Below are 26,244 nucleotides of genomic sequence, written 5' to 3'. Positions count from 1 at the left end.
GGCATCCACCAAGGTTTCACTTGGAGGCTTCAGACAGACCTCCTCTCCATTTCCTCTGTAGGATTCAGTACCTTGTTAATCAGATAAGTCCACAGAAAAGCCTGCTTTCCACTGAGTAAAACTTCTTTTGGAACTCAAAGAAATATTTTCTTGGAAAACTTTCTGTTGTTGGGAAATAACTCATATACTCATGAAACACTCAGAAAACAGAGAGTTCCCTGTATCTCACCGTCAGTCATGAGGCGTCTTTGTGTGGCATTTTCATTCATTCATGGCACTCTTTTTTTTTTGAGACGGAATTTCGCTCTTGTTACCCAGGCTGGAGTGCAATGGCGCCATCTCGGCTCACCGCAACCTCCGCCTCCTGGGTTCAGGCAATCCTCCTGCCTCAGCCTCCTGAGTAGCTGGGATTACAGGCACGCGCCACCATGCCCAGCTAATTTTTTGTATTTTTAGTAGAGACGGGGTTTCACCATGTTGACCAGGATGGTCTTGATCTCTTGACCTCGTGATCCACCCGCCTCGGCCTCCCAAAGTGCTGGGATTATAGGCGTGAGCCACCGCGCCTGGCCGGCACTCTTAAGATAGTCTGCTATCATCCACTCTGTCCCATTAAAAGAACCATTGACATGCATAATTGTTATGATCAGAAAGCAAAGAGAACATCATTGCTGTAAAAAATAATATTAAAGAGAAAGCTGATATCCCTGCAACTCAGAATCCACTGGTACTTGGAAGGATGGTGGTGCCTGGAGTGGCATTCTGGCCAATGGAGCCAGCTGGAGAGTCAGAAGCAGGCAGAGGGGGTCTTTTGTCTAGGGTGGTCACAGCAGGATGCCTCAGCCAATAGCACCCACCAGAGAAAAGAAAGAAACGGTTGGAAAAAATAAATATTTTTGGACGTAATGATTTATAGTTTAAGCATGACAAATTTCTTCCACACTTGAGGGATAAATGTTCTGTTGTTTGAAAGAGAGAGCTTTTAATATAAATATAACTAGCAAATTAAAAGATTTAATCATTGCCTATCACCAAATGTTTTCACTCTTTTAAATGTAACTGTTTAGTGAGGAACAACTTTGATCTTTTAAAAGAAAAATTATCAGGAGCAAAATGGACTTTGTGCATGTGTACACTTCTATGAAGTTTACCCAATGTATAGATTTGTTTAGCCACCACTGCAATCAGAATACAGTTCAATCACCCCTAGAAACTCTTGCATGCTATCTCTTGTAGTCCTGTTTTACTGCCTTCCCTAAATTCGGGCAACCACTAATATATTCCCCATTACTATACTTTCGTCTTATTCAGAATATTATGTAAATGATTTCATACAGTATGTAACATTTTGAGACTGGCTTCTTTCACTCAGCGTAATGCCCTGGACATCCATTTAAGTTGTTGCATGTATCAATAGTTTATTCTCTTTTTGCTGAGTAGTATTCTGTTATTTAGCTATTCCACACTTTATTTATTCATTCACCTACTGAAGGTCATTTGAGTTGTTCCCAGCTCTGAGCAATTATGAAAAGAACTGCTATAAACCTTCATGTACAGATTTAGGCCCTTATTGCTTCACGCCTAGACTTCCTGCCTCTGGCGCCTCCCTCTCTCCCTTTAATCCACTTTAAACAGTACCTTGTCCCTGCTTTCAATGCTCATTCTCTTGCTCAGTGACCCTGGATGGCAACCCTACCACTCACCAAGTAAATCCTACACTCCTTATCTTGACATTCAGCCTCCATCAGAATTGAGCCTCAGGACATGTTTCTAGCCTCATCATCTCCTTCTCTGCCCCATCCAAAATCTTCAGTGTCTACAGAAGCAGTGAGATCAAATTAAAAATAAAATTAAAAAATAAACCTTAGTTACTGTGCCCAAATATGCCTTACACTTCTCCCTTTGTCCTTGTTTGCCATTTTCTTCTTCCTGATTCCCCCCCTCTTCCTCCTAGATCCTGGTCCTGCTCATTCTTAGAGGCCAAGACCTAATCACCCAGCCTCTGAAGCTGGAAGTGATCTCTCCCTCCTCTGTCATTGCTGCACATGAGATCTGCACCCTTGGTGTATCCCTTAGCAAAGGTTACCTTGCACCTTTCCGTGTGTGTGTGTTTGTGTGTTGTGGGTGGAGGGTATCTAACCATGAAGATGGTGAGATGTGAACTGAGGGTAGGGAGCAGAGATCGGGCTCCAGCTATTATGCTTCTATAGTGGCTCTCATAATGTTAAACAGTGGGTCTCCCAGAAATCTCAGAGTTTCAGAAAGAGCTATTGCCTGCACAAAAAAAAAATTGAAGCAGAAGTTTTATTGTACTCTCTTCTGCTTATTCTGCTTTACATACAGCCACAGCAACATGTTTATGGAGCTATTGTCAAAAGTTATTGACTTTGTCTTCCTAAATACTCACAGGAGAGATTAGTTAGCTCACTGGTACACACCTGACAAAGAGCCAGGTGATACAGGCCTTCACCTTCATCCTTGTTCTTGAGCAACTTCAGTGCATCAATATAACACTCAGGTACCTTTGAAATTAAGTCAATCAGAGTAAAGTTTAAATATAAGTAAATTTTTAAAAATAGCATTCTATTGAAGTAAAAACTATATCTTTTTAAAAAGGAAAGAAAAAGGTTTACATGTTAATTTTAACAATAAGGATATGAGTTCTGGGGAGTAGAAACCCTGGGCCTCTGAGCCAATCAATGTCCTGTTTCTGTCCACCAGGAGAGAACTAGAGATAGTTCCAAAGTCCAAAGTCCTCCAGGTTATGTGAGAGCAGGACAAAGCAGGCAGCATTTTACCATTCAAGAGTATCCGGAAAACTCTTATATAGTAATCCCAGCTACTTAGGAGGCTGAGGCAGGAGAATTGCTTGAGCCCGCAAATAGAGGTTGCAGTGAGCCGAGATCCCGCCATTGCACTCCAGCCTGGGTGATAGAGCAAGACTCTGTCTCAAAAAACAAAACAAAACAAAACAAACAAACAAACAAAAAAGCTATAGTATTCAGACTAGTGTTCCCTATGTTCCTTCCATAGTCTCTGGTTCTGATACTCTATGTTTAGCAACTCCTCCTGCATATTTTTTTCATTGCTGTTTCGAAGCTCATCCCATAGAAGAACTTGAGCTGACCGTTCATCTATCACTTCTCTAGCATATAGGCTTTGAACCCTGTATGGCTTGAAAGCATCACTCCCTACATGGCAAAATCTTCCCCAGATCCAAAGGTTTAGCTACCAGATCCGAAGGTGTACACTCAAGCAGCCTCCATCTGAGATGATTTGCCCCTTCAGAATGAAAGCAGATTCAGCACATTCCATCACTTTGCACAACCAAGGGTAGCCCACCCCTGTTTTGGTGCAAGTGGTACACACAGAACCTGGGCTTATTTCTACTTAGAATTGTTTGTGCTCCAGAAAGAAGAAACTCTTCTGCTATCCCCGGTCACCACATTCCCTGACATAATGATATGTTTTGCAAGTTTGGCAACAATATATTTCACAAATTCTGCAAAATATCCAGAATAGTCATTGACCATATTTAGGTAAGTGAATTTAACTGGAAGCACAGCTTGTATGATACTCACGGTCTCTTCTACATGATTCTGCACATTGCCTGAACTCACAGCTAAATGCTGCATACATTGTAGGTGATTATGGCAAGAAGTTTCTAGTTATCCAGAGCATAATGCTTATGAATTGCTATGAACCTAAAGTGCTGTGTCATAACTACTGCAATTTCAAATGTCCCTGAGTGTGTTTGCTTAGACTTATTTTTCTGAGACAGTTTCACTCTGTTGCCCAAGCTGGAATGCAGTGGCACGATAACGATTCGCTGCAGCCTTGACCTGCCAGGCTCAAGTCGACCTCACACTCGGCCTCCCAAAGTGCTGGGATTACAGGCCCGACCGTCAAGCCTGGCTTAGACTGTTAATAAGTAACAGTATGCTCAAGATCTACCTCAGCAAGATTTTTTTTTGCATTTTAGGTTTTGGAGTACATGTGAAGAACGTGCAAGATTGTTACATAGGTACACATGTGGCAGCGTGATTTGCTGCCTTCCTCCCCTTCACCTATATCTGGCATTTCTCCCCATGCTATCTCCCCCCAACTCCCCACCTCCCGTTGTCCCTCCCCTATTTCCCCTCAACAGAACCCAGTGTGTAGTGCTCCCCTCCCTGTGTCCATGTGCTCTCATTGTTCAACACCCACCTATGAGTGAGAACATGCAGTGTTTGATTTTCTGCTCTTGTGTTAGTTTGCTGAGAATGATGGTTTCCAGGTTCATCCATGTCCCTACAAAGGACACGAACTCACCATTTTTGATGGCTGCGTAATATTCCATGGGTATATGTGCCACATTTTCCCTGTCCAGTCTATCATCGATGGGCATTTGGGTTGGTTCCAGGTCTTTGCTATTGTAAACAGTGCTGCAATGAACATTCGTGTGCACGTGTCCTTATAGTAGAACGATTTATAATCCTTTGGATATATACCCAGTAATGGGATTGCTGGGTCAAATGGAATTTCTATTTCTAGGTCCTTGAGGAATCGCCACACTGTCTTCCACAATGGTTGAACTAATTTACACTCCCACCAACAGCGTAAAAGTGTTCCTATTTCTCCACATCCTCTCCAGCATCTGTTGTCTCCAGATTTTTTAATGATCGCCATTCTAACTGGCATGAGATGGTATCTCAATGTAGTTTTGATTTGCATTTCTCTGATGACCAGTGATGATGAGCATTTTTTCATATGTTTGTTGGCCTCATGTATGTCTTCTTTTGTAAAGTGTCTGTTCATATCCTTTGCACACTTTTGAATGGGCTTGTTTTTTTCTTGTAAATCTGTTTTAGTTCTTTGTAAATTCTGGATATCAGTCCTTTGTCAGATGGGTAAACTGCAAAAATTTTTTCCCATTCCCTCAGCAAGATTTTTAAGACTGCTTTGCTTAAGGCTTGAGGTCTGCATCTATGCAGAGGATCATGCTGGGTTGGTGGAGAAGCACACCTCGACTGACCAGGCAACTCTTTCATGTGGTGGAAGCACAGTTGTTGGGGAGAGTGTGCTGTTGCTGCAGGTCAGGTGCTTTTAAAAATTCAGTTTATAATGGAAAGAAAGTTTTTGCTCATCTCTGTATTCTGCAGTAGCTGCCAGTGCTACATGACTCTTTAGACCCTGTATTTACCCATCCTAATACTTTCACCCTGTTTTGTTGACTTTCTACTTTGTATCCCTCACTAGTCTAGAAGTGCCACAAGGACAAAAACTATATCTGGTTCAACTTTGTAAACCATTCCAATGTTGAAATGTCAAGTGGGTGGAAACAATTAAAATTTCCATTAATATGGGGATTGTTAAATAAAATATACTGTGGAAATTTTTCATATACAAAAAGAGGTAAAATTATGCATAGTGACATGAAATTATATTAAAACTATATTTTTTAGTGAAAAAAGTGGCAGAACACTATTTAGAGAGTAGTTCCATGCATATGTACATACAACACATTCATATATATGTATGCAACTAGTTTAGTAAGTAGTTCCAATCTTTTGGTATAAATATGGAATTGTTTCATTTTTTTCTAGAAATTACTGTCAATTGTGATCTTTCAAACCCCTGTTTCTCACTAGATAATAAATTTCTTCAATGACATGTTCATTTATTTCCTCAACCATTAGGTCACTTTCATTCATTAAGAGTTTTATTTTGAGTTCTTAAGATTCAGTCTGTACCAAAGGCATGCAAAGAGAAGGAAAAAAATGGTCTATTTTTAAAATGTTTCATTTTGAAATAATTTTAGCTATAAAGAATGACACAAGCCGGGCGCGGTGGTTCACGCCTGTAATCCCAGCACTTTGGGAGGCCAAGGCGGGTGGATCACGAGGTCAAGGGATCGAGACCATCCTGGTCAACATGGTGAAACCCCGTCTCTACTAAAAATACAAAAAATCAGCTGGGCATGGTGGCACGTGCCTGTAATCCCAGCTACTCAGGAGGCTGAGACAGGAGAATTGCCTGAACCCAGGAGGCGGAGGTTGCAGTGAGCCGAGATCGCGCCATTGCACTCCAGCCTGGGTAACGAGAGCGAAACTCCGTCTCCAAAAAAAAAAAAAAAAAGAATGACACAGTGCCCATATACCTTACACCCAACTTTGCCTAAATGTATTATAATTATGATACATTTATAAAAACTAAGAAATTACTATTTATGCACTACTATTAAATAAAAACCATTCATTCACCAAGTTTCCTACTAATGTCCTTTTTCTGTTCCAGGACTCACTTCAAGAAACAGTGTCTATTTAGTCTACCCTGTGTCAGTTTCTTTTTTTTTTTTTTTTTTTTGAGACGGAGTTTCGCTCTTGTTACCCAGGCTGTAGTGCAATGGCGCCATCTCGGCTCACCGCAACCTCCGCCTCCTGGGTTCAGGCAATTCTCCTGCCTCAGCCTCCTGAGTAGCTGGGATTACAGGCACGCACCACCATGCCCAGCTAATTTTTTGTATTTTTAGTAGAGACGGGGTTTCACCTTGTTGACCAGGATGGTCTCGATCTCTTGACCTCGTGATCCACCCGTCTCGGCCTCCCAAAGTGCTGGGATTACAGGCGTGAGCCACCGCGCCCGGCCTGTGTCAGTTTCTTAGTCTTTTCTTGCTTTTCATTACCTTGACATTTTTTTTTCTTTTTTCCTTTTCATTTTTTTTTTTTTAAGATGGGGTTTCACCGTGTTGGTCAGGCTGGTCTTGAACTTCCGACCTCAGGTGATCCGCCTTGCCTTGGCCTCCAAAGTGCTTGGATTACAGGTGTGAGCCACCACGCCCGGCCTACCTTGACACTTTTTAAGAGTGAGGTATTTTGTAAAATGTTCCTTAATTTGGGTTTTCTGATTTTTTTTGTGATTAGATTGGAATTTTTTATTTTGAGAAAGAATACTACAGAGATAAAGTACCCTTTACATCTAATGTCAGGATTGTATGATATTAGAACGAATTATCACTGGTGATGTTGACTTTGATCATTTGGTTAAGGTTCTCTTCTGGGTTTCTCCACTTCTAAAGTTACTACTTTTCCCTTTTCATACTCTTATTTGTTAGAAGGTAGTTTCTATGTGTAGCCCATATTAAAGAGATGGGAAATTAAACTCTACCTCCTGGAGAGAGGAGTGTCAATGAATTTGTGAATATGTGCTTGAAAATAACTAAAGTAATTAATAAATATTTAGAGGCAGACTATGCAAATACAGTGTGGATTTTGCCTACAACAATTACTACTATGATGGTGATTTTCAAAAATATCCCTCATTCCTTTTACATTTAATATTTCAAATTACCCTGTAAGAAGAATTTCCTCTTCTCCCACACCCCACTTATTTATTGATATAATTATTTGTTTCTGTCAGTATGACTCATGGGTTTTTTAAAATTCTTTAGGCTATAATCCAATACTATCATTTGTTGTTGTTGCTGTTCAAATTGTTCGAGCCTTGGCTATTTGGAGCTCTTTCAGGTGGGCATTTATTCATCCTTTTTCGGTTTCCTTGCTTTCTGGTATTACAAGATGTACCAGGTTAATCTTTTAACTTCCTTTTCTCAGCTCCATGATTAGCCATTTCTCCAGGGAGTCTTGGTTACTTTAATTGGATAATCATATTTAGTAATTAAGATCTGGGTGTTCGAAGGTTCTCACTCATAAGTGGGTGTTGAACAATGAGAACACACGGACAGAGGGAGGGGAACATCATACACCAGGACCTAAGGGGTGGGGGTCTAGGGGAGGAATAGCAAGGGGTGGGGGGATTGAGGAGGGATAGCATTAGGAGAAATACCTAATGTAGGTGACGGGGCAATGGATGCAGCAAACCACCACCATAGCATTTGTATACTTATGTAGCAAACCTGCGATCTGCACATGTACCCCAGAACTTAAAGTATAATAAAAAAAATCCAATTTATCTACATAAAAAAAGAGATCTGAGTGTTGATTGTGCTGATTACTATTGGGGTGTCATGGATTCTAGAACTTCTCAGCTGATAGAACAAGTAGATACATATACATACATATATATACTAAACTGTTTATACACACATACTTGCATATATATTAATTACATATGCACATACACAAGTTCATATTGACACATTGATTCTAATCTAGTACCACAGGTTTTCATTTAGCTTTCTCATCTCTTGCTTATTTTTACCTTCTGTCTCTGCCAGTGAGAAACCTGGTTCTTCTTGTCTATCATTTATTTACTTATTTAATTCTAGTGTGTAAAGTAGTTTAAAATGGCTATCATGTACTCCTGTGAGAAATAAACTTCCCAACCAGAATACAACATTTATGTACAGTTCTTTCTTGAGTTTTATAATATGTAGTCAAAACAGTGGTTTCCAAAGCAACTTAGGTAAGCTCCTTTTTTCCACACCCTTTTCAGTGAAGTTATGTCATACATCTGTGATACAATGAGATTCATGTGCCACAGTTTGCTTTCCATTTTGGGTTCTGCCTACAACCTAATTTTTGATATATTTTTAATTGACATAAAGCAAAAGTCACCTTTCATGTTTTGGCAGTTCTGTGGAATTTGACACATTCACAAAGTCATGCATCTACCACCACAGTACCTCTACAGAAGAGTTTTATTATCTTGAAATTCCCCTTGTGTGGTGTTTTGTAGTCAACCCCTCTTCCCATCTCTATTCCTGACAGCCTCTATTTTGCATCCCTATAAATTTGCCTTTTCATAACGTCATGTAAATGAAATCATACAATACACATTCTTTCGAGTCTGGCTTCTTTCACTTAACAATATATATTTGAGATGCATACTTGAATCAGTAGTTTGTTCCTCTTAATTACTGAATAGTATTCCATTGTACAGATGTACCACAATTTGTTTATATTTTCACCAGCTGTAGAACACCTGGGATATTTCCAGTTTGGGGAAATTATGAATAAAGCTGCTATGAACATTTTGGTGCAAGTTTTTCTATGAACATACATTTTAATTTCACTTGGGTAAATATCTTGAAGTGGCATTGCTGGATTGTGTGGCAATTGTATGTTTAACTTTATGATAAATTGTCAGAATGATCTCCAAACTAGCTGTAACATTTTGCATTCCAAAGAGCAATGAATGAGAATTTCTTTTGTTCCACAGTCTCACTAGAATTTGTTGTTTTTTCATTTGGGGATTTTCATTTGTTTGTTCACTTTGTACCATCCTAAGTGTACAGCAGTATCTATTTGTGATTTTAATATGTATTTCCCTCATTACTCACAATGCTAAGCATCTTTTCATGTGCATATTGTTTGTCTGCATATATACCTCAATGAAATCTCTGTTCATATCTTTACTTCCCATATCCTTTTGGGGGGTTTGCTTTTCTATTATTGGGTTTTAAGAGTCATTTATTTCTTCTGGATAAAAATCTTATATCAGATATGTGATGTGCAAATATTTTCTTCTAGTGAATGGCTTGTATTTTCATTCTCGTAACAGTGTCTTTCATGGAGCAAAAGTTCTTAATTTTATGATATCCAGCTTTTAAAGTTGTTAGTTTTTGGTATTAATCCAAAACCTCATCACCAAACCTAAGATCACATAGATTTTCTCCTATATTTTCTTCTAGACATGTTATGATTTTACATTTTACATTTAGGTCTTTGATATATTCGAGTTAATTTTCATGTAAGATAGTATGTATGAGATAAGGTTCTTTTTTTTTTTTTTGCAGGTAGATGTTTAGTTGTTTCAGTGTCATTTGTTGAAAAGACAATTCTTTCTTCATTGAATTACCCTTCTTCATTTGTCAAATATTAGTAGACCATATTTGTGTGGGTTTATTTCTGAGCTCTCTTGTTCTATTGATCTATGTATCTATTATTTCTCTGTTACCAAACCATTTACCTTAATGTAGCTTTATAGAAAGTATTAAAATTTGTTAACATGTATCCTCCAATTTTGTCCTTCTTTTTCAGTATGTTTTGGTTATTCTATTTCCTTTGACATTTCATTTCAATTTTGCAACTAGCTTGTTGATATCTACAAAAATACTTGCTCTAATCCCATTACTGGGTATATACCCAAAGGAATATAAATCATTCTACTATAAAGACACATGCACACATATGTTTATTGCAGGACTATTTATAATAGCAAAGACATGGAACCAACCCAACTGCCCATCAATGATAGACTGGATAAAGAAAATGTGGCACATATACGCCATGGAATACTATGCAGCCATAAAAAAGAAAGAGATCATGCCCTTTGCAGGGATATGGATGAAGCTGGAAGCCATCATTCTCAGCAAACTAACACAGGAACAGAAAACCCAACACCACATGTTCTCACTCATAAGTGGGAGTTGAACAATGAGAGCACATAGACACAGGGAGGGGAACAACACCCACTGGGGCCAGTTGTGGGGTGGGCGGCAAGGGGAGGGAGAGCATTAGGGCAAAAAGCTAATGCATGCGGCGCTTAAAACCTAAATGACCTATGTTGATATGTGCTGCAGACGACCATGGCACATGTATACCTATGTAACAAACCTGCAAGTTCTGCACATGTATCACAGAATTTAAAGTAAAATAAAATAAAATAAATAAAAATTAAAAAGAATGCTTACTCTGATTTTCATTGGGATGTAGACCAAATTGAGAAGTACTGACTTCTTAACAATGCTGACTCCTCCGATCCATAAACACAGAATGATTCCCTCTTAAAATGTCTGCTTTGATTTCTTTTTATCGGTGTTATATTGTTTTCAGTAAATAGGTCCTGCACATACTTAGTTAGATTTACACCTAAGTGATCCATTTTTGGGGGGTGCTTTTTTTTTTTTTTTTTTGAGACAGAGTCTCGCTCTTTTTTTTTTTCTTTTTTTAAAGAGGGGGTTTCACCATGATGGCCAGGCTGGCCTTGAACTCCTGACCTCAGATGATTCACCCACCTCGGCCTCCCAAAGTGCTAGGATTACAGGCGTGAGCCACCGCACCCAGCGAGTCTCGCTTTTTCGCCAGGCGCCAGGCTGGAGTGCAGTGGCGCGATCTTGGCTAACTGTAACCTCCGTCTCCCGGCTTCAAGCAATTCTCCTGACTCAGCCTCCGGAGTAGCTGCGACTACAGGCCCCGCCACTTAGCCCAGCTAATTTTTGTATTTTAGTAGAGACAGGGTTTCACTATGTTGGCCAGGCTGGTCTCAAGCTCTTGACCTCATGATCTGCCCGCCTCGGCCTCCCAAAGTACTGGGATTACAGGCATGAGCCACCGCGCCCATTTTAAATTCTAACTTTTCATTTTGTTTGCAAATAGAAATACAATTGACGGGTTGACGTTATATCCTGTAACCTTTCTAAATTCACCTAAGAGTTCTAAAATCTTTCAAGAATTCTTTAGGATTTTCTACATAGATAATCGTGTTGCCTGTGAACCCAGTTGTATTTCTTTTCCCATTTGTATGGTTTTTATTTGTTTTTTCTTGCCTTACTTCATGGACTAGGACTTCCATTGCTTTACTAAATAAAAGTAGTGAGAAATTTTTTTAAAAATCCAGATAGGAAAGGAAGAAGAAAAATGATGCTATTTGGAAATTACATGGTCTTGGGTGTAGATAATAATAAGGAATACACTAAATATTTTGATCTATAGATTCAATGCAATCCCTGTCAGAATCCCAGCTGGAATTTTTAAAAAGAATTTGACAAGCTAATTCTAAAATTCATATGCCATTTCAAGGAATCCTGAATATCAAAAAGTTTTCAAAATAAACAAACCAGAAGAAACAAAGCAAAATTGGAAGGAGTTACACTTCTGATTTCAAACTTACTACAAAGCACAATGATCAAGACAATGAAGTACTGGCATAAGGATGGACACTTAGATCAATGGAATAGAATGTAGTCTGTAGATCAATGGAAAGTATTATTATTTTAATGGTATTAAGTCTTCCCATCCTTAAACATAAGTTGCCTTTCCTTTTATTTAGATATTTAGTTTCGTTCAACAGTGCTTTGTAGTTTTCAGGTTACAAATTTTGCACTTCTTTTATGAATTTCATACCTAAGTATTTTATTCTTTTTGATGCTATGGTAAATGAAATTTTATTCATTTATTTATTTTGAGATGGAGTCTCACTCTGTCACCCAGGCTGGAGTGCAGTGGTGTGATCTTGGCTTACTGCAACCTCCACTTCCCAGGCTCAAGCAATTCTTCTGCTTCAGGCTCCCAAGTAGCTGGGACTACAGGCATGCTCCACCATGCCTGGCTAATTTTTGTATTTTTAGCATATTGGTCAGGCTGGTCTTGAACTCCTGACCTCATAATCCGCCTGCCTTGGCCTCCCAAAGTGCTGGGATTACAGGCGCAAGTGGCAGGATTGTATGCTTAATTTCATTTTCAGTCCAATTACTGATTCCATAAACAAACACAATTGGTTTCTGTATGTTGATTTTGTATGCTACAACATGCTAAACTTGTGTATTAATTTTAATAGTTTATTAGTTTATTCCTTACTTTTTCTATATATTAATACAAGATCATGTCATCTCCAAATAAAAATGTTTTCTTCTTCTTTTCCAATGTGAATGCCCTTTCTTTCTATTTCTTGTCTAATTGCCCTGTCTAAAACCTCCAGTACGATGTTGAATAATCATAAGAGGAGATATTCTTGGTTTTTTTCTACATTTTAGGGGGAAACATCAAATGTTTCACCACTAACTATGATATTAGCAGTGGGAATTTTGTAGATGCCCTTAATCAAGTTGAGAAACTTTTCTTCTATTCAAAACTTGTTGCATGTTTGTTGCAATCATGAGAGGGTGTTGGATTTTGTCAAATTATTTTCTGCATTTTTGGAGAGGAGTGCGGGTCGTTTGTTTTTATTCTATTGATATAGTTAGCTTGCAGTATTTTTTCAGTGTTCAAATTTGATTTTTCATCTTGTGCTTAGTTGTTCTATTCACTATTGAAAATAGAATATTGAACTCTTCAATTATGATAGCTAAATTTTCTGTTTTTTCTGTAAATTCTGTCACCTTTTGCTTCATTCATTTTGGGGCCCAGTTGCTAATTGCATATATGTGTAATGTTCTTGTATCTTTCTGATGGTTTGCATCATATTTCTGTTGAAATGAATTTTATCACTATAAAACATCACTCTTTATCTCTAGTAATACTTTTTATTTTAAATTCCATTTTATCAGATAATAGTATATCTACTCTAGCTTTATTTTTGTTGTTTACAGTATATACACATATATGTATGTATATGCATGTACATATGTGTGTATGCATATATCCTTTTACTTTCAATCTATTTGTGTCTCTGAATCTAAAGTGTGACTTCTGTAGACAGCATACAGTTGGATATTTTAAAAAATCCAGTCTGACAATCTCTGCCTCTTGTTTGAATTGTTTAATCCTTCACATTTAATGTTATTGTTGATATAATTGGATTTATGTTTGCCACCTTACATTTTGTCTATCATATGTCTTCGTTCTTTTCTGTTCCTTTTTTGCTTTCTTCCTGCATTTAGTAAGTATGTTTTGAGGAAGCATTTTAATGTCTTTAATAATTTTTTCATTATATTTTTTGAATTATTTTCTTACTGGCTTCTCTAGGATTTGGCATATACATATTAACTTATCAGAATCTACTTCAGATTTATACCAATTAACTCTATTGAGATATAGAAACCTCATTTCTATATAGCTCTATTCCCATTTCCCACTCTTTGTGATATTGTTGTTTTCATATTACATCTATAAATGTTATAATGTATAAATATTATAAATCCAACCATTGTCATCATTGTTATTTTATATAATTTTATGTCTTGTATGGAAGATGAAAAAAGAAAAGAAAGCAAGTATGTATTTATAGAATATTAGGGCACAGCCTTGATTTGTCCACAGTCAATCTGGGTTTTTGCAATTTTGTCTTTTACCATCTCTTTCCCTGGATACACCTGACTGTTGAGCTACACAAAGTGCTGGTTGATTGCTCTGTTGTTTTTGACAGTGCGCTAGGGCACAGAATGCTCCACAGGTTCATGGAATTGAATTTAGACTTCTTTGCAGAGATAGCCTTTTTTTTTTTTTTTTTTAAACAGAGTCTCACTCTGTTGCCCAGGCTGGGAGTGCAATGGTATGATTTTGATTCACTGCAACCTCTGCCTCCCAAGTTCAAGTGATTCTCATGCCTCAGCCTTGCCTGTAGCTAGGATTACAGGCATGTGCCACCACATCCAGCTAATTTTTGTATTTTTAATAGTAACAGGGTTTAGCCATATTGGCCAGGTTGGTCTCAAACTCCTGGCCTCAAGTGATCTGCCTCCCTTGGCCTCCCAACGTGCTGGGATTACAGGCATGAGCCACCTGCCGGCTGGCAGAGATGGTTTCTGAGGTAAGTGTTTGAGATTTGCTTTGACCACAAGAGGACTCTGCTTAGCCGTGTCTTTCCCTGGTTCTCTCTGGTAAACTAGCTGGTCTAACATTTAGCTTACATCTCTAATGAATCCACTGACTTCCTCTTAATTGCTTTTTACCACAATCTGTTTTTATAGCACCTTTAGCCTTCAATTATTCCACAATGTGTGACAAATGACAACTGAAATCGGTTCTTTGGGAAAGAGATTTAGAGTGCTGCATTTTTTGTTGTTATTGTTGTTTTTGTTTTGTTTTGTTTTTGTTTGTTTTGAGATGGAGTCTTGATTTTGTCACCCAGGCTGGAATGCAAAGGCTCGATCTCTGCTCACTGCAACCTCTGCCCCCCAGGGTTCAAGCATTTCTCCTGCCTTTGCCTCCCTAGTAGCTGGGATTACAGGCATAGGCCGCCACGCCCGACTAATTTTATATTTTTAGTAGAGACGGGGTTTCTCCATGTTTGTCAGGCTGCTCTTGAACTCCTGACCTCAGGTGATCTGCTGACGTTGACCTCCCCAAGTACTGGTGGCCTTTTTTTTTTTTTTTTTAGACCGAGTTTCGCTCTTGTTGCCCAGGCTGGAGTGCAAAGGTGTGATCTCTGCTCACTGCAACCTCTGCCTCCCAGGTTCAAGCTATTCTCCTTCCCCAGCCTCCCAAGCAGCTGGTAGTACAGGTGCCCGCCACCACACCCGGCTAATTTTTGTATTTTTAGTAGAGATGGAGTTTTATCATGTTGGTCAAGTTAGTCTTGAACTGTTGACATCAGGTAATCCACCCACCTCGGCCTCCCAAAGTGCTGGGATTACAGGGGTGAGCCACTGCGCCCAGCCAGCTCTGCATTTTAAAGCATGCCTCTTTCCCTGGCCAAAAGCTCTTACTCAAGGCTCTGGAGCTGGGGATGGGATCTGTGGCACAATTCTCTCCAAATGGAACTTCTGCTTTAGGAGCTGGGCACTTGACTGTGAGTGGGCATTACCTTCACGTCTTCTTAGCTTGCCCTTCCCAGGCAGTTGGTGCCCCAGTATTCTCAGCACCTTCTAATGAGTGGGCAGAAGGAAGCCCTCACCTCTCAGCCACACTCATCCAGGATTTAGCTTCCTCTATACATAGCTCAAGGCAGGATGAGAACTTATCTCTGTCTGGGAAAAATGCTGTGACCCTCCAAGTGTGAGCTGGCAGGAGAGACGGAGATCTCTGTTTTCAGCTGTACCCTTCTGAAGTGCTTTCATCGTGCTGAATTGGTAGTGAGAAGAAAAGGAGAAAATCTTGGTTCAAATGCCACAAATTTCATCTTATTAAGTTTAGTAGATATTCTTGGCGAAATGTTTCTTCATTTGCCCTTAGGACCATTTCCAAAGAGTCTAAATAGTTATGTTCTTTCACCAGTTTCACTTAGGAGTGTATCCTCAGACCTCCTCATGTTGCCATGGCAGTGGATCATGGTTATTTTAAATTCTTGGTCTTATTGTTCCAAAATCTGTCATATCTGATCCTAGTTCTGATGATTGATTTGTCTGTTCAGAATGTTTTATTTTCTTGTCTTTTTGTGTTTTTTATAATTTGTACTTGAAAGCTGGATTATGTATAAGACAGTAACTGTTGAGGTAAATAGATTTTATGCTTGGGTATGTCTATGTCTTTCCTTCTGCTAAGTTTTAGTGGGGAGGTTTGCTTAAATCTACTCAGAAGTTGGGCTGAGTTTGACAGTTTTTTTTCTCCAATACGTATCTAGTTCTTTCCACATGGCTTTACATTTTCCCTTTCTACTGCTCCCCAGGAAGGATATGGCTCTTGCTGTCATTCACTATATTTTTACTCAATATTTGTTAACATGGTGTTGGGGAACAGAAACAGCATTCTCCGATGTTCTGATCAGGTCTTCACCTTAGGTAAGCACTGAGAGTCTGAGTTTTGGTGGTGTAGACTTCACATGTGTTCATACCTCTTTTCCACACATAATGCTGGACCTAGCACATATGCCTTCACCCTCCCCTTCAAATAGCTTTTTTTTTTTCTGTTTCCTTTTATCAGCTTCAGTGGATTTCTACCAGTAACTTCATGACATGGGTTTGTTGTCCTTCTTCCTGCAGATTAAGACTTTTATTTACTAAGAGAGAGATGGATCTAGTTGAAAGGTCAGCAGGGTCTGCTATTTCCCTCTCTTAGCTGGCACTATGGGGCCAGCTGTTTTTGGATTCCCACTGATCTTCCCTGGGAACATCTAGTGGAGTTTCTAGAGATAAGGCTGATGGAGGGTGCAAATTCCTTTATGTCTGTGACCCTCAGAGACCACATACTCTCATGCTGGCTCTCACTCAATCTTTAGAAATCAATTAACAATTTCTAGCTCAATTTTTTAGCTGACCTACGTGGCATTTGGTTGTATTTATTTCAGGTAAGGAAATGCTTGGTTACCACTATTTCTCCCTCCAAGTGTCTTTCTCTAGATTTGAGGATAATTATTTGCTCTGTGATCTGAGTTCTCTGGTAGTTTTAAGAAAAATTGTTATATTGCAGTTTATCCAACTTTTCTCCCATTGTAAATGTATAAGTTATATTCTTTTCAGCTCTCCGTTTTGAGCTGAACCTGGCAATTGTCTTGTTCATTTTACAACTTAAGTAGTATATTGAGGGTTCCCTTTGGTTCCCATAAGCAACATATACCCTTTTTCTCTAGGGGCTTATAGTGGACAGGCAGTTGGAGTCTATTCTTAGGAAGATTGTTGGAAACACTCATCTAGGATTTAGCTTCTGCAACAGATAGCTCAAGGCAGGATGAGAACTTATGTCTATCTGGGAAAAATACTGTGACCCTTCAAGTGTGAGCTCTTCTCCTTATCCCAAAAGCATTTCTTAGGTTTGGGAGAGAAGTAAGGGAGAAGTAAAGTACATATCCTCTATTATATGGTTGTGCTTAGTAACATTATCCATTGTCTATTGGCTTGAATGGACTGGTGATAGATTCAATAGTATCCAGTGTTAAGAACTGCTTTCATTTCTCTGTCATAAAGCTTTGCATTTTTTCCCTGTCCTCTTTCCTTTTGGGTTATGTAGGAGACTTTTGTAGCGATGGATATAAAACTTAACAGCATAAAAAATTAAAGCGTTTGTCCTTGTCACAGCCAGCTACAATCTGAATTTGACAAGATAATCTGGGGTTAAGGTAGGAGGGTTGAACCATTCTCTCAGAATGCAGTGAAACATCCCCTAGGACAATTAGGGTACGGATGTAGTTGGAAAAATAATTCCAACCCATTTTGCTCAGACTCTCAGAAGAGCCTTGATTGTGCCTGGGCCTGTTTTGGTGTTTATATGGTGATTTCAGTTCTGTCTTTGCTTAGAACAATGCTTCTGATGTTTGAGTCAATTCAGGCCCAAAAATTTAAGGAACCCCAAGCAAAAAGACCTTGGCTATAGGAGCATGTGTTCCTACAATTCAAACAAAAAGGGATGCTACCACCTGTCTGAACACCCACATTCACTGCAGAAACAGTTCGCAATTTGGGAGCCAGTGTAATCAAGCTGTGAATTGGTGTGAAAATGCCTTTCTAAGGCATTGATGATGGAGGAAACAATGCCATTGTGAACCTTGTTCTTTATGTTTGTCATCCAAGGAAACTGTACCACTTTTCTGACATCCTAAAGGACCAGTTGAACAATAAAGTGAAAATGAAATCCTTGGCTTAGAAAAGGAAACTGGCTGGGTGCGGTGGCTCATGCCTGTAATCCCAGCACTTTGGGAGGCCGAGGTGGGTGGCTCACTTGAGGTCAGGAGTTCAAAACCAGCCTGATCAACATGGCAAAACCCCATCTTTACTAAAAATACAAAAATTAGCCGGGCATAGTGGCAGGTGCCTGTAATCCCAGCTACTTGGGAGGCTGAGGCAGGAGAATCACTTGCCTGGGAGGTGGAGGTTGTAGTGAGCAGAGACTGTGCCACTGCACTCTAACCTGGGTGACAGAACAAGACACTGTCTCAAAAAAAAAAAAAAAAAAAAGGAAAGGAAACTGGTTAAGAGTTATTGCATTAGAGCCAGATAAACCTGGATTTCAATCTGGGCTCTTCTCTTTATTGGTATGGAACATTTAATAAATCACTTTCGTCTTTGAGCCTCAGTTCAATCACCTATATAGAGGGCATAAATAATAGCCCTCTCAGAAATCTTCTCAGAATTAAAGGAGCCAGAAATATGAAGAAGTGGGCTCTGAATAGTGGTGATTTATGCCATTTCTAGACCACAGTATAGAAAAGTGACGGTGAGATCCTCATACACTCTTTTTCTTTGCTGCAATGGATCCCTGACAGACTATGAGGAGCAGAGCTTCTCTATCCCCAACCTTTATGAAGTTTGAGAAACTTTTGTTGTGTTAAGCCACTGAGGTTTTTGAGTTGTTGGCTACCCCAGCATAAGCTTAGCCTAACCTGACAAACACACAAATGGTCCTCAAAGTTAAGCAACAGAGTCACTGGGATGCTTGCTAAAATAAACATTGTATGTGGTAAAGCTATACTGGGGGTAGGCAATAGATAATGGGGATTACAATGGTAAGAAAGAATTGCTCCATTATCCTATCAGAAAATCTTAATAACTAAAATGAACAGTCAAGAAATAGCAGTTGCAAGTCATATATCTGATAAGAGACTTATATCCAGAATAAACAAAGAACTCTTATAACTCATCAATAAGAAAACAATCCAATTTTTGGGACAAAAGATCTGAATACATATTTCTCCAGAGAAGAGATGCAAATGGCCAATAAGCACATAAGAAGATGATGAACATCATTAGCAATTAGAAAAATGCCAATCAAAACCAGAGTATGATGCCACTTCATATCCCCTAAGATGGCTTTAATAAAAACTACAGGCAATAACAAGTGTTGGTGAGGATATGAAGAAATTAGAAACTTCCTACACTGCTGGTAGGATTGTCAACTACCATGGTTGCTTTGGGAAACAGTTTGGAAGTTTCTCAAAATTTAAATATAGAGTTATCATGACTTAGCAATTCCACTCCTAGGTGTATAACCAAGAGAATAAAAAATATATCTACACACAAAATTTGTATACAAATGTTTAGTAATGATATATGTTACAACATGAACGAACCTTGAAAATATTATGGTAAGTGAAAGAAGCAAGACACAAGAGGCCACATATTGTGCTATTCAATTAATATGAAATGTCCAGGATAGGCAAATCCATAGAGACAGAAAGGAGGTCAGTGCTTGCCAGATGCTAGGGGAACAGGAGAGTGGGCATGACATCATGTGCTAATGGATGTGGGATTTCTTCTTAAGGTGATGAAAATATCCTGGAACCAGGTAGTGATATTGACTTCAGAAGTCTGCTAATATACTAAAAACCACTGAATTGTATACTGTAAAAGGGTGAATTTTATGGTACCCAAATTACCTTTTAATAAAGCTGCTAAAACAAGAAATAGCAGCATACACATATTATTCAGAAATATGGAGGTAAATGCCAGAATAAAACAAGATGTTTGTGGTACTTGCCTACGGTAGTAGCCTCTGGGGAGTGGAAATGTGGAATGGCAAGGAAAACTGCAGTTTTTAACAACAACAACAAAAAAAAACTCGTACTATAGGATTTAAAAAATTTGTGTGTATATTCATTTGATAAAAATGAATATGAGATAAAAGTAAAAGACACATGTACACCCCCCGCCCCACACACACACACATTGTGGATCAAAAGAGATTCTGATGCATTGGGTCTGAGGATGCTGCATTTTCAACACGATAGGTGATTTCTATGCAGGAGGTCTGCTAGTAAGTAGCAAACTTTGAAAAACACTACTATACCCAATGTTAAAATCATTTAACAATGAATTTTTATATAATCCATCTCCCGCTGTATTCCTTTTGAAGTGACAAGTTTCTGTTGCTAAAGAATAAAAATTACAGTTTCAAGGCTATGTATTCAATCTAGGCAGAACTGGGCCAAGGACTGAGGCCTTCTGACTCAATAATTAACATAGTTACTTTTTTTTTTTTTTTCTTTTTTTTTGAGACAGAGTCTCACTCTATCGCCAGGCGCCAGGCTGGAGTACAGTGGCCCAATCTCGGCTCACTGCAACCTCCGCCTCCTGGGTTCAAGCAATTCTCCTGCCTCAGCCTCCCAAGTATCTGCGACTACAGGCACACACCACCACACACAGCTAATTTTTGTATTTTTAGTAGAGACGGGTTTACACCATGTTGGCCAGGATGGTCTCAATCTCTTGACCTGGTGATACGCCCACCTCAGCCTCCCAAAGTGCTGGGAATACAGGCTTGAGCCACCGCGCCCGGCCCATAGTTACTTTTTAAGCTTCTATTATGTGCTGTGGAGTAACAAAATCTTTGCATTAAAGGGTGAGTCTAGTGGGGTAATTATAATGCCTGACAAATATATTAGTTAAGATTTTATGAAGCATTTTTCCCCACATTTCATGTCAGTATTAACGTAACTGTAAAGAGAGAAGAGGGCCATTCTCCACAATTCAGAAAGGAACCTATTGGGGATTCAATTCACCAGGGACTTCAGGTGAATCTAGAAGGCTTTGTTACCTTGAAAACTCTAGCTCACCAGCAACAATGGGGGCCTTAGAGGGTACAGGACCCTGGAGAGGGGTCACAATACCCAACAGATGTGAAATTACCCAGGGGAAAGTGGCACCTCCCTCTCAGCTTCCTGTATCTATTTGTAGGCACAGGTGAGACCTCCCTCAGCAACACTCCCCACCCTCAGCAACTGTCTGACCTGGTACTGCTAGTGCAGGGGAGCAGGCAGGAGCCAGCCTAACATAGGCCACAGGCTCGTGTCACATCTGATCTACTCCACGGCCCTGGGAGGTAAGTTTTAGCCCCATTTCACACAAGGCTGTCTCTTACAGCAATGAATCTATAGTAACTACCAGGTTGATTCCTCCGGCTTCAAGTCCCAGGGGTAATGTGAGTTTTCTCTATCATTTTGTGTTCTGACAGAAAGAATTAAGTGTCTCCACTACCTTCATATGCTGAATGAATAGTTCTTTTGATTGCCTAGTATTTATTGTTTTCCTGTCTTGTTTACCTTCTATTACTTCCTTTATAACAAAAATAACCTGTGTTTTTAGATTTTAAAAAGTGCAGATGAGAAAAAGAATAATTTCCAGTCCCACCACACAAAGAAAATCATTATTTCTCTTTGATCTACTCAATTGCGTAGTGTCCCCCATGTAAGGATGTATTATGTAAACATATATATCTTTTTCAGAAATGGACTGATACTGTATACGTGGTTCTGAAAACTCTTTTTTATTGTTATTTTACAATGTACCATGAACATTTATTCCATGCACATGGGTGAAAATCCTCTACTAAAAGACAGAGCACTGTAGGTAGGTCAAAAGTCTGCTGGTAACAAGTGTGACACCTAAAGGAAAGTATCAGCTTAAGGTTAAAGCACATAGCCCGGCAAATGCCTGCCAGGGAAAGCAGGTCTGGCAATATTCCCATCAGAGAAATCAGAATTAAAGGCCAAAGACATTAAACATATGGGACATCTTCGAAGTCTTTCTGGCCCCTACCTCCACCTCTCATTCCCCTGACACCCCGTTGGCCCCTTGGGGCGAATGGATCCTGTACATCTCTTTGCATCCAATGAAAACCACCCATTTTCTGTTTCTTCCTTAGCTCCTCCTGAGCCCTTGATACATCTCCACATTCTCTCATCATCTCCTCACTGCTCAGATGCCTTCCCTGTAAGTCCTCCTGAGAGTCCTTGGGGGAATCGTCCGTCCCCCTGTCCGTTTTTCTTTTTGCTTTCCGGGGCACATAATCTTCAGCTGGGCGCTTTTCGGCGGCCCGCGGCTGACTCTCTGGCTTTGCCTGGGAGGCTGGCTTGCCCTCGCCTTGTGCCTTGCCCTCACCTTCGGACTTGCCCTGCTTTTCCTGGCTTCCCTCATCTTCCAGTTGTCCCTCATCACCTGGCTCTCCCTCATCCTCTCGCTTTCCCTCGCATTCTGTCTTCCCCTCCACGTCCGGCTTTTCTTCCTCGTCTGACTTTCCTTCCTCTTCTGTACTTTCCTCATCTTCAGGCTTTCCCTCACTTTCTAGGTTTCTTTCATTTTCTGGCTTTCCTTCATGTTCTTTGCAGAGCTTTTCCATGTTGAGATGTTCCCTTCTTTGCCTTTCCTAGGAGACAAAAGGAAGAATAGGATACTGAGGGTTTTGGAGGTTAAACACAGGTCCTAATAGTCCTTGTTGTTCTTGACTTAGGGTTTTCCTGACCCTATCCCATCTTCCAGGTGCATTCCCACCTTTACATTCCTTCCTTTCCTTTACACTTACACATATTCCCTTACAGAAACTTACACAGATGTTTCTCCCTACATTTAAGGAGAGTGTACTGAGCAATGTGTAGGAGCATATTGGTCCCTAAACTTTGCTCTGGCCTTGGCTGTGCCTGCTCATACCAATTTTAACTGGGTAGTTCCAATTTACACTGACCTGTAGGAATCCTAGGCAGTTTTCTTCTTTTTCCCCTTGCCTGCAATTTTGAGACCTGTAAAACTGCAGAAAGAACAGAACCATAGCCAGTTCTCAGATTTCAGGGCTACTCTTCTTTCCTCCAGGGGCATCACAGATGCTACACATCCATTCTCTTACTTTCTTATTCTCCCCTCTATTCTCACTAGCCATACATCACCATATTCCCTTAGGGTCTTGACAGCAGTCATGTGTTCTGAAACTGCAAGAGGGAGGATTGGAGGAGGGGCGGTGGGCAGTGGACTCCCCAACTTCTGCTCTGGCTTAAGTCACTCCTACTCCCAAGGGTCCTCTCCCACTGACCTGCACTGATACTGCAGGTCTTTCCTTTTCTTATCTGGGTTAGCGTCCACAACCACAGACCTGAAGACCTGCAGAGACAAAAAACAGGTGGTTGAAAGAGAAACTGAGAAAGTGAATGACTGGTAACTCGGACACTGGTTCTTTGAGACCCTATTTGTCAAAACTTTCCCAGCCTTTATCAATTCCTTGCCCTTTCCCTTGCTTTCTCTGATTCCCCCTCCGCAGCTCCTTCTTAAGAGCCTCCATTGTTCTACTTCTGGGAAATAGGCAAGAAAGATGATTTCCAAACCGTTTCTATGTTTCTGAATCTTCCTCCCAAATTTTTATCTCACTTTTCTGGCACAAAAATGAGTGGGGTTTCAGATAAGGATGTTCCAAAGACAGAGTGTTCTGGTGCACTCAGATCTCTACATTCCAAATCCCTCACCTCAGGGTATTCAAAGAGCAGAGCCCACCACTTCTCTGAAAATGGTGATGACAGAGACAGGGGGCAGGGCAGAAATGTCCAAAACACTCCTGCCACCTCCTCCCTCCCCACATACACAGAAAGTCCACATTTTTCTGTAATGCAAAAGACAAATTATTTCCAAACTCAGTAACATTTTTGGTCTTCCTGCTACCTCATTTCAATCCTCCCTGGTTCAGAAGCCACTCCTCCTAGATAAGGAGCTGATCCCCAGATCAAACCTCTGTCTCCCTTTTTCTACAGCACCTCCTTCGCCTGACCCCCTTAGCCCACCATTTCCGGCTCCAAAATGGAGGGAGGATGGAGAAAAGACACCAGGAACTCAGGCATGGACCCGTTGCAGGGTCCGCCCTCCGCAGCTCGGGGTCACTGACTGCGCCCGCCTCCCGCTGCCCTGCAGGGATCAGGCCGCTTTCTTGCTGTTTTGTCGCTGTCCTCTTCCCCGGTCCTCCTCCTCCTCCATCAGTCGTCGCCAGGTCCCCCGCTTCCTAGGAGTTCCCAACTGGTACCCAATTCTCAACCCTTGACCTCTCTTGAGTTCCGCTCCCACCTCCCCGCCGCGCACCAAGCCCTCCATTTCTTGCACCAAATGGGTGAGCATCGGGAAAGGAGTAAAGACGATCCAGTCCTGGACCCGCTCCGGTCTTTGCCCTCTGATATCCCGACCACAGGGATCCACGCGCGGCGATGGGTTCGTAGCCATCTCTGGGAAATGACTCTTTCTCACATTTCCTTCTGCCAGAAGCCTGCACTTCTCCAGGTAAATAAGAGCCGGTACGAATACCTCTTGCCCAACACAAAAAAATTTCTGCGCCAAAATGAATAGGGGTGGAATGGGGCGGTATCTAGAAAGCAGATCTGATCCTCTGTAGCCTGTGACAATTACCTCAGGGGTCCCCAGCTTGTACCGACCTGCAGGGCTGTAGGGCAGTTGCCTTCTCTGTCTCTCAGTCTGAAGTCTGTCTGCCTTCCTCCACGGAAACAGGGATCTGATACCTGGAGGAGAGGGACTTCTGCACACGTCGGCTTCTGACCACGTGAGAAAAACGTCACCAGTGGGCTCGGGTCCCTAGTTCCCCTCCCACCCGCAGAAAGTGCGTCAGGAGCCAGCCCACTTCTTCCCTTCACTAGTCTCTCCGTCTGAGCTCCCCGCGCTCCCCCGCCCCCCACAGCCCTCTTTCTCGCCCCACGGCATGGGGCCCTTTGGTCTTTGCTAATCCCAGAGGTCAAATGTGGACCTTTCTCTGTGTAGTGTGTATTTATTCTTCTGTGGTTATCAGGGAGGGGCTGCACTTTCTTCTACAGCTATTGGCCGCTGATACATCTAGGAGGATTTTTTTTTTCTTTCTCTCCTTTTATCCGAAGGCACCTACTTGATCTAATTCTACACGCAGCCACTGATGTTCATTCTGCCTGTGGACCAGATCTTCTCATAATGGGTATAAGGTGGATTGTCAAGTAGGGATACAAGTAGTTAAAATAGGGATTTTATTTCTTTAAATATGTTTTTCAGTCTTATTTAATTCACTCCCCTCAGCATGGGTTATTCTTACAAGCACAAAATTAAATAACGCTATTTCATTTAGGAGAAAGTGTTTAAAAGAGAGAAAAACATAAAATATCTCAAAATTTTCTACTCAGAAGAGAGACCAAATCAAGTTCATAATATTAACTTTTGCCACATACACAAGGAATTCAATTGGCAGCAAGTAAAATGTACATTCAAAAAATTTTTATAAATAGCTGGTTCTCTCATGTTCTATTTAAAATACACACACACACACACACACACACACACACACACACACACACACACTTAATGTTCCCAAACAATTACCAAGGGATAAATAGACTCCCTGGAATGTGATGGTTGACAGAAAATTGAAGATTTTCACTTTAAAAAATTTGGCCCATGGCTATTTTCATTCAAAGGTTTAGCTCTAGGCAAAGGGAAGAGCTGTGAGACCAAGGCAGCAGATGTGATGGATGCACAAATGGTCCTATCCTCCCTGCCCTGCCAAGATCAGGGGAAGGTGTTGTCCTCCACCCCCTCTCATATTCCAGAATTTCTCATCACCTGCATTCAGGCACATGACTCTGTTGCTCACTCCAAGAATATACCTGGACAGGTGACCAAGGTGGTGATATGAGTAAATGACTTTGGCTCCTTCCCTCCTCCCTCCCCCTAATTCCCACAGGGATAACCAAGCCCCAGCAGAGTGAAGCGCTGTTCATGCCACTAGAAAACCAGAACAAATCTATTCTAGACTCTTGCAGCTAAGAGTGTTCATGAGGCCTGAAGAAGTGATTGCTGGGGGAGAGTCCCGTGCATCCTGCCTGCTCTCTGCCCTTATTCACAGTGCCTACCACCCCCAAACTCTGTGTCTTCCAGGAACCCAGAGGCAGTCTGGCCTTGATGCAGGGTTGCTGCCTGCCAGTCTATACTAACCTATGACTGTCTCAGCAAATTTAGACCAGTGTCTGCCATGCAGTCCATATTGACCTAGACCA

General features: G+C 40.7%; 1 protein-coding gene across 1 annotated transcript; it reads right to left on the bottom strand.

Moving 5' to 3' along the window:
- Positions 1–21,711: 21,711 nt before the first annotated feature.
- Positions 21,712–24,844, bottom strand: LOC116543606 (transcription elongation factor A protein-like 5). Its single transcript, XM_032269282.1, is given in 4 exon segments — positions 21,712–22,042; positions 22,044–22,610; positions 23,268–23,335; positions 24,646–24,844. Coding segments are annotated over 2 exon segments (570 nt in total). The 5' UTR covers positions 22,584–22,610; positions 23,268–23,335; positions 24,646–24,844; the 3' UTR covers positions 21,712–22,012.
- Positions 24,845–26,244: the final 1,400 nt, after the last annotated feature.

Source organism: Sapajus apella, unplaced genomic scaffold, assembly GCF_009761245.1.
Source record: "Sapajus apella isolate SASKATOON/1434 unplaced genomic scaffold, GSC_monkey_1.0 scaffold191, whole genome shotgun sequence".
NCBI classification, from domain to species: domain Eukaryota; kingdom Metazoa; phylum Chordata; class Mammalia; order Primates; family Cebidae; genus Sapajus; species Sapajus apella.
Note: the sequence above shows the minus strand (reverse complement) of the source record. Positions and strands in the feature narration are given on the sequence as shown.